Genomic DNA, 17,979 nt, shown 5'->3' with positions numbered 1-17,979 from the left:
GCGAGAGGGACGGTACGATACGAACTTCGAGTTTCGTAGTAGCCCTGAAGTTTCTATGGGGCGTGTCACAAAATATCATGTCAGTATTTCCATGTCGGTATTGGTCCGGGAAATAGTGTCACCACGAACGAACGACCTACTACTAACATTCTGAAGGCCTACTCCGAAACTCGATACTCGAAGTTCGTATCGTACCGTCCCTCTCGCTCTCGTATTAAATAGTATAAGTGTCAGAGGGACCGCACGACACGAACTTCGAGTTTCGGGTTTCGTAGTAGCCCTGCTGTTCTGTCAATGTCAAGAATTGCGATAAGCTAAGCGATAACAAGTTTATAACCTCTTCGGTTTATTTTAGAAGTTGAAGTGTAGTGTACTGTGAGTTCAAGTTACCTACTTCAGGTTCAAAGTTAACTTTTGGCTTTCAACTAAAGTGACTGACTTCTTATATAAGTTTAAATAATATAATATTTGGAATATTTTGTAGCCGGTAAATTTTAAACATGACTTCTCGTAATCTAAGAGCTTTAATTGGACCTTCGATACTGAATTCAGATTTATCAAAATTATATGAAGAATCTCAGAAACTTCTGGACAATGGTGCTGATTATTTGCACTTAGACGTAATGGATGGTCATTTCGTACCAAATTTAACATTTGGCCATCCCATAGTCAAATGTCTCCGCTCCAAAATTAATAATGCTTTTTTTGAGACCCACATGATGGTGTCTAATCCTGAGCAAGTAAGTATACATAACACTGTGTTAACAGGTTGAAGATTAATTTAGTTGGTAAAGTTATTCATAAAAATGGAAATAAAATTGGTCCATTACATAAATAACATTATTTTAAAATTATAATTACAGTGGATTGTTCCCATGGCTGATGCAGGTGTAAATCAGTATACATTCCATATTGAACCAGTGACCAATGTTGAAGAAGTTTGTAGAAAAATTAAAGAAAATGGCATGAAGGTAACACAAGCAAATTTTATATTAATTTAGATGTGAAAAGGAGATGGCGGAACAACTTGGGTATATATTAAAAGTCGAGTGGCAAAACTAGTCATGGAGGCCTTTGCCCAGCAGTGGGATACTTTAGGCTAGGCTATAAAAAAAAAGATATCAACTAGTCAATCAATTTAACCTGTCAATGACTTTCTTGGGTAACTTTAGATAAATGTCCTATGTTAAGGTGATTGATTAAAACTAGTAACAAAATATGGCAAATCACATTTTGTTATTTTAACTGTGATTTAATTCATTTCAAAATATAATACTGGCTGTTGAGAAAAAAATGCTACAGAATAGGTAGAATTTAAAAATATTACACCTTTTTACAGGTTGGTGTTGCCATCAAGCCTGGGACGCCAGTTGCAGAAGTAGAGAAATATGTAAACATATCAGATATGGTGCTGATAATGACTGTTGAGCCAGGTTTTGGAGGTCAAAAGTTTATGGAGGACCAGATGGCAAAAGTGCAGTATTTGAGGGACAATTACCCTCTGTTGGATATTGAAGTGGATGGAGGAGTGGGCCCCGCCACCATCGATTGCTGTGCTAAGGTATATCATACAGTGAAATTTGAAATGTGATTAAAAATTAGTGCTTCAAGCTCAGTTCATGCTAGCTAATTTATTTGTTGACATGAGTTGGATACAATTTGCAATTTCTGTAATACATTGAGTTTGAGATTTACGTCCACTTGCAGGCTTTTTAATCTATGTTTAAGTGGTCTTAAGTCCTGTCAGATCCATAGAAGAAAGAGTTTAAGTCTTAAATCAAGATTTAAAAAGCCTACAAGACATCCTAACTTTCAACAATATATCATCAGGTGACAAGCAAAAGTCACTAATTACCACTTATAGTCAAGAGGGATAATCAAACTTATGCATAGCAGCGTAAGGTTAATATTCCACTAATCTTTTTTTTGCAGTTAGTGACTTGCTTGTCACCTGACGGTATAGAAACCACAAATTTTATCAAACTAATTTCAACAAATGAGAAGTATTTTGACTTTATTATCCTGCAAACTGACTGACTGTGTCAGGCTGTCTTGCAACATTAGTCTCTATTTATTTCCATTTTTCTCTTTCTTTGGAAATATTGTAAATTTTGTGGAGTCACCCTGCTAGCTTTTGTGTTCTTTACTTACTTCATTAAATACCATATCATTTTGTATACCTAAATATGCAATGCAAATATACTAATTCTTCTAAATTCTGTTACTTAAAAATAGTGCCCTTTCAAAAAAAAATATTTTTGTTATTCATTAAAGTTCTTTGATATAATGCTGTTTGGCATTTCATTTCCAGGCTGGTGCTAACATGATTGTCTCTGGAACTGCAGTCATCGGAGCACAAGATCAGTCAGCCACCATCAAACTCCTGAGAAACAGTGTTCAAGAAGCCATAAACAAGAATCAGCAAAATTGAACTTTACATTCCTACTAAAAGTAGCTGTCTTCCAAAAAAATATTTTTGTAAGGGTTTACAATAAAAGGTTGATATTGTATACATTTTTTAATCAAATCTGCTTAAATCTATTTTTTCTCCAGTAGCCTGTTGCATCTCTGTCTTATGTACAGGGAATATAGAACTCGTAGCAATACCTTCTCCTTTGAATGCCATTGGCTCATTGTTTGGTTGCATCTTACTCCGTAGTCCAGCTAGTGTGACCAATATTGCTTCTTCGGTTCTGATTGTTCTGGATCCCTGATTGGGTAAAACATTTAGGTAACGGTCAAACAGTAAACTGGCATCATCAATTTGCATCTGCTCATCGCTTTCTAATGCACTTTCAATACCATGGACACCTCCAAACACTACGAGGGCATGGTTGTATTTTAGTTCTTTGTTTTCGATATTGTCAATGGATTCGCCTCTGTCTGATGTGCCTATGGTTAAATCATATCTGGAAATGGAAAATAAAATTATCATAAAATAGCATGATTTGAAAAATCTGTTTCAAAAAACTTTTAATAATAGGATAATAGCTAAACTTAAATTAAATTTGTGATTTTGATATGACAAATATTAGGAGTTTGAGAGAAAGTAGTATAGTAGTAGTATAGTAGTGGGTAGCCTCAGCACTTTAGCTAGAAGATAAAATTTCATCATCATCATCAGACTTTTTTATCTTATATTTTAACGAGGCTTTAGAACACTAAATAATAATAATATATTTTATTCCAAAAAAAAGGGTACAACAAAACTTACAAGAAAGGGGACAGAAACAGTTGAGGCACACTAGTATGCTTACTAGTGACCTAATAAAAAAAACCGGCCAAGAGCGTGTCGGACACGCCCAAAATAGGGTTCCGTAGCCGTATTTTATACGGAATCTTCCAAGTTTAGGTATATTTTATACCTTAGGCTGCTATTAACTCTTAAACTACTAATAATTCTCAAGCAAACTTAGCCGTTATAGTTTTCCTTGAAAGTTTGATATACTTACTACCATCTTGAATTTTTTCAAATTTTTCCACCCACCGGTTTAGATTTTAGAGGGGGGGACGCTCGATTTTCATGAAAATTTGCACTTTAAAGTTAAATATTTCGCAAACAAATTACTGAATCAAACCCCTAATGGTTTTAAAAGACCTATATAATGATACCCCACACTATAGGATTGGATGAGAAAAAAAAATCACCCCCACTTCACGTCTATGGGAGGTACCCTAAAAAAAAATTTTTTAGAATTTTTTATTTTATTTTTTGTTGTCGGCATAGTTTACATATATATTCGTGCAAAATTACAACTTTCTAGCATTGATAGTCCCTGAGCAAAGCCACGGACGGACGGACAGACAGACAGACATGGTGAAACTATAAGGGTTCCGTTTTTGCCATTTTGGCTCCAGAACCCTAAAAATGAAAATGTGACAGTTGTTGTACACACACTCAACAGTAAGCCCTCTAACTCCTAAGCTAAGTGTATGTCAGCCTCATGGCGAGCCTCCCCTCATCAGACTTGCTGTTGTCTTTGTATGCCAAAAGTTGATTTACATGTGACAAGATACTAGAAAAGAGTGTTAACTTAACAACTGTTAACTCCTCATGACTTCCTCATGTGTGTAATGTCTCTAAGAAAACATTGGCAAAATATGTCTTGCTGAAACAGCAAGGGCGAAAGCCAAAAAAAAATTAGCAGTATCAGCTATGTAAGTAATGACAATTATACTAACCCATCTTTATACGGGCTTTGAGAGAAAACTTGGCTCAGATTCTGTGCAATTCTGACAGTGTAGCCCCAGTAGACTCCTGTCTCAGCTCTAGGGGTAGTCAAACTAACAATCTTCCCTTTAACCTTCTTCCCAGATTCTGGGAGCATCCTAACGGTAACACGAATTCCTGGGTTTAGTAGTTCATCAGTAGAAACATCTTTGAGAAGTCCGACATTAACTTGAGAGCCTTTTCCCGGTTTTACCTTCTTGTTCATTGTTATTCCTTCCCTGTAACATTATTTAAAATTATATTAAAGCAATGCTTGAAATATTCATAATAATATTTTTAATGGATAAAAACGGAGATAATGGAGGGGAATAAATATTCACCTGAATGTAAAATCATTAGATGACCGCAAATGATGCGGGGCATCCAAAGGATTAAGAAGCCCAGCAAACTCCAAATCTTTATGCAAAGGAAAAAAGTGTTTCCTCAAATACTGGGGACACTCTAAGTACTGCAAAATACGCGCTAACTGTACACAACTTCGACGAGCCACTTTGACGCCATCTAGATCCTCAACTTTGGATTTCTTCGTGTCAATTTTATCCCCAATGTCGTCGTATACAATAACTTCATCCACACAGAAAACGCAAGCCGCTCTCGCGATTTGTCCTGCCAAGTATGTTCGTAATTCAGCTGATTGAGCGTTTTCCATTATTGATCCGGGTACCGCAATACTGACAGTCGATATTTCGGCATATTTCTTCTTCCTCTCTTGTTCTTCTTTCACTTTGATCTCGACTTCTTTTTCCAAAGCAACACGCTTCTCTCGCTTTACAATTTTCTCCTCGTTCCGCTGGCGTTTTAAGGATTTTCTTTCTTGGTTTATTTCTCGCCACGTTTTGCCAGGAGGCTTCACAGGTGGCGTGGGTTGAGACATTACTTAACAAAAATAAATAATCGAATAATTAGTTTAGTTTAGTAATAGCAAAATCGAATAATTAGTTTCGGATGAACACACGTGAGCTGTAACCACACACAACATTCATTTAATGTCACTTTGACAATGACAATAGAAAGCAACATTTTCGTATTGTATTGTAGTCAATAAGTCACAATAAATTTTGAATGAATTGGGCGTTATTAATTGTGACTTAAATAGTGTGGAGTTGCCAGCTTCTAAATATTACCATTTTCAACGGTAACTTTTGATGCTTGACGATCAATTTTCTCATCATTATTTAATTGTTAATTTAAAAAATAGAATGAGAAAAGAAATGATTCCAAAGAAAGCACACCGATATATCGCAGTAATTAAAAAAAAAATTGTCTAAAGTTGAAAACTAAACCGCAAAGGTATATTGTGAAATCGAGCTATGCAATGGCCACACCGCTACTAAAATTACATTAATTTTACCCGACCAAAAACGAAGCGGAATGGCGATAAATCAAAATCTTACCGAAAAAACGTCTCAGGTACGTCAACAAAAACATTAAATTAGATTCTCCAATTTCTCCATACAAACTGGCTTTCAACTTTAAGTAGACTGCATCAAAGTTCTTAATTCTTTAACACTATCCATTGGTACTTCATTGCATTATTTATTGGATATTTTGGTATCTTCCCTGCGTACGCGCCGTCGGTAATGCTAAGTTTTTTAAACTTACTACGGTAAGAACTATTTTTATATTTTATGTTATGATTTGATCCACTCAGTTATACGGTTAAAACTATGTATTGAGTTATTGACACAGTTTTACAACTCTTTCAACCATTGAGAGGGTTATTAAGTTTCCCTCGTGGTTTATCGTTGCGGTTAAGTTAATAATATAAAAACATGAAATCCCTAATAAGTTTAATCACTCTCCGTAGGTATAAGAAAGCCAGTCCAGAGTTTGAGTGTATTCTTACATCAAATCTCGTTTGTCAAGTAGACAGTAGACAATCATTTTAATTTAATGTATGTTAAGTTTAATACTAAGTTTAATACGTTTAATAACTTTTTGTCACACAATGAAACTGAAATAATTCGAAATTTTCTCATTTTAAAATTCAACCAGATTGTATTTTATTTAAAGTTTATTTTGGAAATGTGAATATTTCACATTGTGTCAGTTTAATTTTAAAGGTGCATTGTACTTCAAGAACATTGTGTTAGAACTCCCTACAGTGAAAATAATGCCAACCTATTTTAAGACAGAAAATACCAAATTTTGTCTAATAAAAATAATTTGTACTAAGTGACTAAGTAGGTTAATAATCTTTGACTTTTATATATTTATTTGATCCCTAGATCAAGATTTTTTAATTGTTCAAATATAATAAAAATAAAACCAAATACCTATTTGTTCGAATAGACGGAGATGGCATCACATTTAACCATCAGTTAATACTAATCAATGGATGGTGAAACAGCCCGTTAGTGTTGAATGCTAGCGTTTCATAATGTAGTTTATTTTATTACATACAGTCACTACAGTCAAGGGATGATGTTCAATTGGTTGTGCTCACTTTTAATTTATTCAGAGGCAATGCTCTTTTTAATTTAATTACTTTTAACTCTTATAAATAACTATTTAGGAATTCACCTTGATAGTCCATAGTTGTAAAATTATTTTCAATATTTCTTTTAAATTTTATTTATCCATACCAAATATTTAGGGCAATTTTAGTATTAAATTCTCTAAATTTGACATTTAATTTAAATTACGATGTAATTTTGTACAAAATATTTAGTAGTTACCCAAAAACAAAAATTATACCATACTTTACTTAATTTAAAAAATACAAGATTTAATATTTCTTTTGAAAATATGCCCTGGTTGGTTGGTATTTACTTATCAAACCATGAACAGTAAATTGTAACTTTCCGTTAAATAATTAATTCCAATTATCAGTCATCAAAAATAAAATTGTTTGTTCCAAAGTAGGTAGGTACTGAAAGTCTTTGTTTATGAAATATTTGTCAATTATATCATCAGCAGTTGAAGGAGACAATATTATTTTCATCATAATGTCATTGACGTAAAACCTTGAGGGTTGGCACTCATGTGTTTTTGTTTTTTTTTTATCTATTTGTTAATTTACATTGTTACCTACTTGGTTTTACTTAGTTTACAACTTGAAGATGTAAGGATGTTTGATCCAATTTTTACTTTAGTAATTTCAATTTATTAAAATTCATCATCATCATCATCATCATGTCAGCCGAAAGACGTCCACTGCTGAACATAGGCCTCCCCCAAGGATTACCACTTAAACCGGTCTTGTGCTTTCCGCATCCACCGCGACCACGTGATCTTAACCAGGTCGTCGCTCCATCTTGTTGGAGGCCTATCGACAACTCGTCTCCGAGTCTGCAGACGCCATTCGAGAACCTTCTGACCCCATCGGCCATCAGTCCTGCGACCAATGTATCCCGCCCGTTATTTATTAAAATTAAAATATAAGAAAACTAGTAAACTTAGCAAAGTAACCAGTTTACTTTAACATTTCCTTCTTAAAATTACTAAAATGATAAAGCATGTTGCCGATGATGGTTTATTTTATATATAATATGAGTTTAATTTATTGGCAAGGGCTGTTGCTAAAAAAGAGAATTTAGTCATGCACATGAATTAAGTCATGCACATTTTGCTGTATTCTATGTAGACACTACCACAATAGTAGGACTGCTCAACCTTAGTGTATTTAATTCACACTCATATTAGTTTAACAAAAACACACTTTGTTCAACCCTATGCAGGTTGTTGTTATCGGGAACCCCTGCGAAAGGTCACAAGATATTTATATCAGCGAACCAACAATAGTTCACTCACAGTACATAGCTACATCGCTTCACATCCAGACATGGCTGCCAATGGAAAATTAGGTAAGAAAGTTTTTGGTGACTTTGGTAAATGAAATCTAATATTAATATATTTTATTACCTACTGTTTTCTAAGTAAAGTAAATAATTCACCAAATTGGCCATAGAAGTCATAGTAGGTACTATCAACCGACATAGAGTTGTTTCATATGATATGTAGCATTGCAATTATCCAAAGTCAGTTAGGACTTATGACTCGCCTCATCAACCAAGTGGAACTCTATTGAATTGATTGATTCTCTCTATTCATTTTATGAACCTATTTATTAAATTAGAAAGGTCGCCTATTACTTACCTTGTAATTTTCTCTCTGTGTACCTGTTTTCTGTATTGCTTACTATATCTGGTTGGTCATACGTTTTAAGTGTCAAAAATATGTATACAGGCCTTTATTACCTGAACATTAAGGTTGTGTATACATATTTTTTGCACTTTGGCTGTATTCATATTTTTTTGCTGACTGTACAATAAAGAGTCATTGTATTTTATTGTACCCTTAAGCCTGCAGCGTCAAGCCAAAGATAGGACGCAATGGCGCTCTTTGGAGGAGGCTTATATGTCCAACAATAGACTGCTATAGGCTGATGATGATGAACCTTAATTTTTTTTCAGCTCTTCTTAGTGTCTCAGACAAGGCTGGCCTGGTGCCTCTAGCCAAGTGTCTCTCAGACATCGGCCTTGGCCTGGTGGGTAGTGGAGGCACAGCAACAGCCCTGAGAAATGCGGGTCTGAAAGTTCAGGATGTATCCGACATCACTGGCGCCCCAGAGATGCTCGGAGGCAGGGTGAAAAGCCTGCACCCTGCTGTGCATGGTGGAATACTGGCCAGGTAATGAATCAGTATGGTTCAGCAAAAGTAATAGCATTTCTGAGACTTTACCAGGCTTCATCAATAAACAAACAACCACATCAGTGAGCATTTATGAAATAGATGCATCATTGACATCACGGTGATATCTTTAAATCGTAGCAGGTATGCAATGCAGTACATGTAATACAGTACAACACCTGTCTTTTAGTAGTAGGTACAGTCACCTGGATTAATAGATATCTGCCACAGCGGAGCGTGCGCAGAAATATCAGACACATCCTACCAGCCTTAGAAACAGAGTTGTGTCAGATATTTATGAACTCTTTGTTGTGTCAGATATGGTGCTGGTAACTGTACATTCCTTTAATAGTACCTACTATTTTCTCCAGGCTCACAGATTCCGACCAGGCTGACATGAAACGGCAGAAGTTTGACATGATAAGCGTAGTCGTGTGCAACCTGTACCCGTTCGTGGAGACTGTGTCTAAGCCAGGTGTCACAATCACTGACGCCGTTGAGAACGTTGACATCGGTGGTGTCACGCTACTCCGTGCCGCGGCTAAGAATCATGATAGGGTCACTGTTTTATGCGACCCTAGTGATTATGAGAAGGTTATTCAGGAATTACAGGCCAATAAAGAACACCAGACTTCTTTAGAAACCAGGTTAGTAGATGTTTATAGTTTTAGCAGTAGCTCCTCATAATATAACGTAAATCATAAATCATGGTGCAATTTTATTTATTTACTTCACTAACTATCTATAAGTATAAACACAATACTCGTACCAGCAGAACATACAGTCCCTCTAAATGTTACTGGGAGGTGCTGTGAATTATGAAAACAACGATAGTTTACGTTTTACCTACCTAATATAATATGTTGTCACAACTACATATACATGGACATAAATCATGAAATGTATTAGGTTCAAAATTTGACATATTTATGCTTTTCTAGACAGAAGTTGGCCCTGAAAGCATTCACTCACACATCAGAGTACGATCTCGCGATTTCGGACTACTTCCGTAAGCAGTACTCCGCGGGAGAAGCCCAGCTGACTCTGAGATACGGTCAGTACCTTACTTTTAATACTTTAATACGAGGTATATTGCTAATATAAAAGGCCTAAATGATCCTTGTCACGGGCAAAATACGCTGGCCTTGCGTAACTTAGGTAAGTTGCGTCAAAATTGCAGAGTAATGGCATTCTTTTAGGCATTGGTCTGAAATTTGGTACTTAGTAACAAGACTAAAGCACAGAATAAATAATAGTACTACGTAACTAAAGGTTAATCATTTAATTTGAGAAGACTACTGATCATCCCCAGGCGAGAGCAATGTGGGCTTCAAACCACTGAACCGCTTTGCCGGTGTGGGCAGATTTAGATTTCAAATTAAATCAGCCAGTAACATGTAAAAGTAAAACAAAGGTTTGCATATCCTCCACGATCCTCTGCTGAAATTCTTGAACTTCCAAAGTGCTCATATTCCCATGTCAAACCAAATTCTTTACGGGCTGACGCCGACAACGCGTTTCCTTAGCTTCAATTGTGGCTAATTTACCATGTTTTTGTGTAAGCATTCTTACTATGATCGTAACAAGGTTGAATTTTGAGGGCAAGGTTTGAAAGCAAGGACTAGTTGATATGATTACGTGTATGAACCCGACATTGTGTAATCGTCACTCGCTACAATAACAATGTTATCTAATAATATGGTCCATTGACTGTAAAATTCTGTTAAAAATAATCATTTAATAGGTTACTTAGCTTGCTTATCTATTAGTTATCCTCCTCTTATCTTGAGTGCAGAGCAGTGTAACAAGGCTAGAAAGACTTTAAATTGACTGTCACTCTATTATGTCAAAATTAATGCCAATTAAAGGCCAATTAACTGACATTGGCCCAAGCCTTAAGGCCGCCATTAAGGGGAATAATAATAATATATTTGTTAAAGGTCTCCTATCAATTCCTCCCCCAAAATCAAAATTATACTAACCGAACACAGTCTCCTCATGTGTGTTATGTCTCTAACATGGACATTGGCAAAATACATCTTGCTAAAAAAAATACATAAAAATAGTTTAGAAAATAAGAGGACTTTATTGTACAAGTCAAGTCAAGTCAAAGGCTATAACAAGCACTTATGAATGTCAAAAAAAAACTACCATCGTTTCGGAAAAACCTCTGTTGAGAAGAATCCGGCAAGAAACTCAACGAAGCATATTTTTTTGAACAGATTTACAATATTATTAAATGATATCTATACATCACAAGTATTTTACACAACTTTATTTTTAACACAGTAGGTTCGCTTTTTGAAGGGATCGCTAATGCGGATCGGAATTATTTCCAAATATCCCTGTCCATGATTCAATCATTAACTTTATAATACGCATAAATATCTATACAGCTATAGCATCAAACATACATCGACCTTATGGTTAGTGGCATAAAAGTTTATAGATATTTTTGACGTCTTGGGAATGTATATATATTTATGCCCATGACTGTACTGTTTATTAGGTACAGTATTGAAATTAATAACATTAGTACAGATTGGTATATTTTTTTGGCAATATGGCAGTTACCATTAAAAAAAAAACATTTTTAATACAGGCTTTTTTGCTGAATGCACTTTTTGTTAAATGTACTTGCATTGTCATCTCAGCTACATTTCCGTACCAAATTGCAAGTTGGTGTCCTGCGGAGACGATCCTGCCCGGACTACCAGGATACATAAGTAGATATGCCAAATTGCTATTACTCAAAAATATGGCATCTATTTTTGCAGGCATGAACCCCCATCAGAAACCAGCCCAGGTCTTCACGACGCGCGACCGCCTGCCCCTAACGACTTTGAACGGCTCCCCTGGGTTCATTAACCTCTGTGACGCATTGAACGCATGGCAGCTGGTCCGAGAATTGAAGCAAGCACTCAACGTGCCCGCGGCGACCAGCTTCAAGCACGTGTCTCCCGCTGGCGCAGCCATAGGCTTACCTCTTACTGAGGAAGAGGTAAGTAACTAAGCTGTCTGTAACAACTTGGAATAGATTCTCAGCCTTGACTTGAAAACTAAATGTGCGAGCATACTATTAAAACGCCACGCCACGCCATCCGACGCGTGTCAGTACTAATACTAATCACATAATATTTATAATGGTCAATTGCAGATATAAACATGTGTTGGACGACGTGGCGTGGCGTCGCGGGTTAATAGTATGTCAACACCTTTATGTCTTTATTTTCGGGATAAAACGGTAAAACACCGGGCTTCAGCATTTCTGGTCTGGTTTTTTTTTTTCAATCTGTTCGGGTTACAGTAATACAAAATCAAAATGTCATTTATTTGGTAACCACAGTTTTGTAGATGTCATATCGTTTAAGTTATTGGTGTCACCGTGTCACCATGTTTTGCCTGTTGTCGTACAAATAGCTTGCAATATAACACGCAGCATGCTTGCTTTTGCATGCGGGTAGTTCGAAGGACTCGCGCTGCTTGGCAGACTTGACACCGCACACTTCAGTACTCGTGACCTGATGACTGTAATGTGGTCGAAACGTCGAGGTAAATATTACTCGTGTGATAAGTACCGTTTGTGGTATTTTGACTATGCAGCATGCTAATTTACATAGAAAACAGTATTCTTAAGGATTATTTTTGCTAACGCAGGCCTCAGTGTGTATGGTGCTAGATCTGCTCCCCAAACTGACTCCGCTGGCATGCGCGTACGCCCGCGCGCGCGGCGCCGACCGCATGAGTTCCTTCGGCGACTTCGTGGCCCTCTCCGACGAGTGCGACGAAATCACTGCCCGGATCATATCCAGAGAGGTAAGAGACCTGAAGCAATATTGGTACTCTGAATCACGATCCACGATTCTTTCTTTGAAATAACGTAGTATAAAGTTAGAAATAGATCAAGGCCCTGTCCCAGGAGGTTTTTTATTATGAGAGGGAGGAAAACGAGCATGCGGTTCATCTGATGGGAAATGATCACTACCGAATCATGATAGGGGGGGGGGGGGCTAAGGCCCACGCTTGAAAAATGTTGAGAAACGCCGCATTAGACAATGTTCCGAATAAGACGGAAGCTATTGCCGTCTCTCTCTCTAACGTGAAATTGTTAATGAAATACAAAAAAATATTAAAAGTAATAAAACCAGTATAAACCTGCATAAGTCCACTTCAGACAATGTGAACTCTGTTCAGAGAATCATGTTATCTATTTATTTATTTTTTGATAGATATTTTGTAAAATACGGCAGCCAATGCAAGTTCCTGGGTCATTGGGGTCACACAAAAAAAGACCATTTAGTTACATTTGAACCTAATAAAAAGGTGTAATTAAACTATTTTCGACAGGTATCTGATGGCGTTGTGGCTCCAGGATACAGCAAGGAGGCGTTAGAACTGCTGAAGAAGAAGAAAGGAGGAGCGTATTGTGTGTTGCAGGTGAGACCGACGTCTGGAAGGATTATTTTGTTTGGTTACATACGTATTTTGTAGCCAACGGATGTAGGTAGTAATCCTTTCCCATCGTTTTTTCTGGGAAACGTCCATATTTGTCATGCTACTTCAGCCAGCCCCAGTACGACAACACAGCGTAGGGGAAGGCCGCATCGAGAGTTTAATAAATAATCTATATAGAGTGGTTAACACCTCGGTTAATATTTAATATTTTAAGTTAATATTTTTATTCGATTTTTGTTTACAAGTACATTTTCGATATAATTTGATCATGGGATTATAGCATGCATCTGAGTGTGATATCACACTCGTGGTTTAACATTTTGTCACTAATAAATAAAGTACCCTATTTATTTAATACCTACAAATGTCCCTTATCAATACCTACAATAATTCATAGTCACGTGGACGTTCCTAGGCAACTGTACTTTTCCGGGAGATATATACAAGGTGTTAATTAAATAACTGAAAACCTCAGACACCCAAAAGTATTTTTTTTTTATTTTAAGCATGTTATAATATCTTCTTTATTTTAAAAGATATTGGTGTGTTTTGCTAAGTCAGTAGTACTGATTAATTTCTAACTCTACATTGATTTATATATGGATGTGTCCGTTTTGTTACACATTTTTCTTAATAATTTTCGTAACAAAACGAACACATACATACAATATTTTGGGGACACATCTAGAGACCCTGTTTTTCCAGCTCGGAATCATGGACTCTATCTTCAACATTTTGTTGAAATCGGAAAGATAAACTCAGGGTACATCGGTAGATAGAACACCTTGTAGGTATAACTTTGCTAACAATGAGAATTTTTATTACCAGTTCAATTTAGTTTCATAGTCATACAAGGTTTATTATTAAAATTCAGATGGATCCAACCTACGAGCCAGCAGAAATAGAACAGAAGATGATCTTCGGTCTCACTCTAGAACAAAAAAGGAATGACGCCAAGATAACAGCTGACCTGTTTAAAAACATAGTGACACAAAACAAGACTCTTCCCGACAATGCTGTCAGGGATCTGATCGTGGCTACCATCGCGCTCAAGTATACGCAGAGTAACTCTGTGTGCTATGCGAGAGATGGTCAGGTGAGTTTAATATTAATAATATTTATAGGTAAAATAAAAACATGAAGATGACCTGTTGTATCTAGTAATAACATGTTCGTATAGATACGTCGACGTTCCATATTCAAAAAATGACTTAAATCCCACGTCAATTTTGTGCACTACTACGAACAACAGGTCATCTTATTAAGTTTTTTACATATACCACACTTTTATCATATTTTAATTGGTAATTAATCCCTTTGCAATGTTTCTCGTTTTTAAGCTGATGGTCCTAGTACCCAACACTTAAAAAAAAAAACTCAAATGGAAATAAAACGGAATTATGTGGAAAAGTTGCCAGTAAATAAGTATATTAAGGCCAGTATGGGTCATTGCAAACCGCGTTTCTTAAACGCGCCATCGACGCGCGCCTGTATCGATACAGCCGCTATATGCACGCAAGTTGTACTCGTATAGCTGCTCTATGGAAAGAAAAACGCGCTGTCAGCCAGCACATTTTACTGGTCATTATACCGCCTGTAGAGAGACACCGCTCGTTGTATATCGACCGAGCTATCAACCAATGAATCTGAGCCTTAGTGATATTCCGGAATTTCAATTGCAATCAAACTATTTGAATAACAATCAAACGGAATTTCAAAACTGCTGGATCTCAACCAGACTAGACCAGCACAACCAGAAGTAGGCACGGTCTTCACCCTTGTGTTGTCAGCATCACGAAAATTCACGCAAAGCGTTTTCGCTCGTCCTTTATTATCCGGACACCTAAGGAGTGGAATGCTCTGCCAGTTTCTGTGTTATCTGATAGAATATCTAGAATAGAATACATATACGTATAATAAATTTATTCTAATATTTTTTATGCTTTCCCGCCTTTTTTATAAAAAAAAAACTCCAGGTGGATTTTTCCACCGAAAACACAAGGTGTTTCAGACCCAATAAAAAAAGGCCGAAGTTCCAACAAAACAACTGATACCACAATTTGAGTTGGGTGTATACGACTTGTGTACCTTGTACCGACTTGAGATTCAACAATAATAGTATTTGTATGCGACATTATTGTCGAGCTAGAGAGCCAGCAATCTTTTTTAACTTTTTAATTTTTCGCTGACCATAAACTATGCACCCTTCTGATATGTAAAGAATAATGTCAACTTTTACGGACATTTTTGGGAAAACTGTAATTTTAAACAGGTAGTGGGCATCGGCGCCGGGCAGCAGTCGCGCATCCACTGCACGCGGCTGGCGGGCGGCAAGGCGGCGCTGTGGTGGCGCGCCGGCACCCGCGCGTGCTCGGCCTCCGCTTCCGCGCCGGCGTGACCCGCGCCGTGCAGTCCAATGCCGTCGACAACTGCGTCAACGGGACCGTCGGTCAGTACAGAGAAAGAAAGAAAGAAAGAGTTTTATTTTGGTTCCATAAGCACCACCACCTCATAGTAATAAGACTAAAACTAGCACTAAAACTAAGTTTATTGGTGACACGACAGGAAACAAAAAAGGGCCTCCACTCAGCATGTGTTGCCACACATGCATGTTGTGTTATGTATAATAACTCTGGTTTTCTGTGGAGCCCAAACATTAAATATGTATGCATGAACCAGTTCCTTTGCTCTAGTCTAGTTGAAGCTAGTATTGTAGACGTCCGTTGTTTTCACCGGACAACGGACCGTATTTTGCGGTGTTGTATTGGCTTCGTCGCCGGACAAGTGTCCGGTGCATGTACACACATTCATTGTAAGCCATACAACACCGCAAGTCCGGCAAAAAAACGGTCCATTTTCCGGTGAAAACAACGGACGTCTACAAGCGGCCTACTAAGTTTGGGCTTGTTAGAATTATCATCATTACATCAGCCATAGGACGTCCATTGTTGGACATTAGCCTCCCCCATAGACCTCAAGTTGCTTCGGTTGGAAGCGGCCTGCGTCCACGTCCTAGACCAATTGGTGTAAATTATTATGTATTATACAGGCACGGACATGCCGCTTGAACAATGGAACGCGCTGTTCGAGGGCAAGGCGCCGGCGCCGCTCACAGAGCAAGAGCGCGACGAGTGGCTGCAGAAACTGGACAAAGTCGCCCTAGCGTCGGACGCCTTCTTCCCATTCCGGGACAACATTGACCGGGCTGTGCAGGTTAGACTTATTTAGAAATAGAAATATACTGAGCGGCAGAAAATCTGGCCCTCAAATGTATGCAGTAATAGGCTACGAATGTAAGAGGTAATTTTGTATTTGTGCCGCTGAGTATATTTTAGAAATAGAAACATTTATTAGCAAATCGCATAGCCAATTAGGGCCCGAGCCCTCTCATTCTGAGAGGAGGCCTGTGCCCAGCAGTGGGGCGCGTATAGGGTGGGATGATAAACAATTTAGGGAAAAAAAGTTAAAATTAATAAAAATTAAAGACTCTTAATTTAATGTTGCATATTTTGACAGTTTTGATGCATATTCCCAGCGTTTAACATGCATATTTGCATGCATATATGAAGCTTTTTATGTTGCATATAATCCGGTCCCTACTAATTACTACTACGAAACACTAGCCTTAGGCTAGTAACCTATAATAAAATAAACCATAAGTTGGTCCTAGGCCGTATTGTCTAACCCCAGTGCACTCACGCGATTGCATTCACCATCTCTTTCGACCCTCATCCTATACCGTGTCACAGTATGAAATGGTGAAAACGATTGTGTTCAAAGTGCGTTAGACAAGCCTCTTATCTCCTCTCCAGTATCGCCCTGTATACTGAGCGGCCCTGTATCTGGCCTTACAAAAATATTTAAATCTGTTTTTGTTTGACAGTGCGGCGTAGAATACATCGGCAGTCCGTCGGGCTCCAACAACGACGAGGAAGTGATAAACGCGTGCAACGAACACAAGATCACTCTGGCACATACCAACCTACGCTTGTTCCATCACTAAGCCTGCCTCCGAGCCGAGTCAGAGACCGTATTGGCTAAACCCTAAAGCGCCTGCGATTGAATACCGTCTCTTTACCCTCATGCTATTTCGTGCAACAAAAAGAAGCGATGAAAACTATTACAATTCCGTCGTTAATCTCAGATCACATGAAACTCAGTAGTTTCTCAGTAGTTTAAGGCCAGTGCCTTAGGATGCATTTCACGAGAATAGGAGTATAAACGTGGACAATTGCTAAATCAATCATTATTATACGCTTTTACTTTCTCCAGTGGCGGATTTAAAGTATCATACTCATTATTGTATGTATGGCGTGCTAAAAGACAGTTAAAATTACATAATTAATGTTGATTAATACATAATACGGTATTTGACAACTCCTGATTTTGCCATATCTTAATATTATTATGAAAATATAGATATACAGATAGTGTTTAGCGAAGAGAAAATTTATATCGGTTGAAAATTGGATTTATAGTGATTTTTTGAAAAATCTATATACCTGTCTCTTTCTCAAACGCTTTTCTCTATGCAGCAAGTATGGCGGTACTGGCGTGTGACGTCACATGCCAGTATGTCTTTCTCTGTCTAATCTTGAATTTCAAACCTTTATAACTCTGTTATTTGTAAAGGTAGCTTAAAAATTGTTTTTCTATTCGAT

At 37.4% G+C, this 17,979-nt stretch overlaps 3 protein-coding genes across 3 annotated transcripts; 2 read left to right on the top strand and 1 right to left on the bottom strand.

Annotated features, from left to right (window-relative positions):
- Positions 1 to 208: 208 nt before the first annotated feature.
- On the top strand, positions 209 to 2,508 carry Rpe (ribulose-phosphate 3-epimerase). The gene is made up of 4 exons (XM_074086267.1): positions 209 to 740; positions 864 to 971; positions 1,340 to 1,561; positions 2,312 to 2,508. The coding sequence occupies exons 1-4, from the start codon at positions 501 to 503 to the stop codon at positions 2,429 to 2,431; spliced, it is 690 nt and encodes a 229-aa protein (XP_073942368.1). The 5' UTR covers positions 209 to 500; the 3' UTR covers positions 2,432 to 2,508.
- On the bottom strand, positions 2,506 to 5,235 carry LOC141427034 (putative methyltransferase C9orf114). The gene is made up of 3 exons (XM_074086266.1): positions 4,552 to 5,235; positions 4,183 to 4,449; positions 2,506 to 2,909 (listed from the first exon to the last, which is right to left on the bottom strand). The coding sequence occupies exons 1-3, from the start codon at positions 5,103 to 5,105 to the stop codon at positions 2,519 to 2,521; spliced, it is 1,212 nt and encodes a 403-aa protein (XP_073942367.1). The 5' UTR covers positions 5,106 to 5,235; the 3' UTR covers positions 2,506 to 2,518.
- Positions 5,236 to 5,574: 339 nt separating this feature from the next.
- Positions 5,575 to 17,973, top strand: LOC141427383 (bifunctional purine biosynthesis protein ATIC-like). Its single transcript, XM_074086733.1, is given in 13 exon segments — positions 5,575 to 5,641; positions 7,912 to 8,037; positions 8,647 to 8,863; positions 9,235 to 9,510; positions 9,805 to 9,917; positions 11,641 to 11,864; positions 12,521 to 12,679; positions 13,211 to 13,300; positions 14,193 to 14,414; positions 15,591 to 15,666; positions 15,669 to 15,767; positions 16,368 to 16,531; positions 17,202 to 17,973. Coding segments are annotated over 12 exon segments (1,782 nt in total). The 5' UTR covers positions 5,575 to 5,641; positions 7,912 to 8,015; the 3' UTR covers positions 17,322 to 17,973.
- Positions 17,974 to 17,979: the final 6 nt, after the last annotated feature.

This window comes from Choristoneura fumiferana, chromosome 4 (genome assembly GCF_025370935.1).
Source record: "Choristoneura fumiferana chromosome 4, NRCan_CFum_1, whole genome shotgun sequence".
Classification (NCBI taxonomy): Eukaryota; Metazoa; Arthropoda; class Insecta; order Lepidoptera; family Tortricidae; genus Choristoneura; species Choristoneura fumiferana.
The sequence above is the reverse complement of the archived record's forward strand: the minus strand, read 5'-3'. Positions and strand labels throughout refer to the sequence as shown.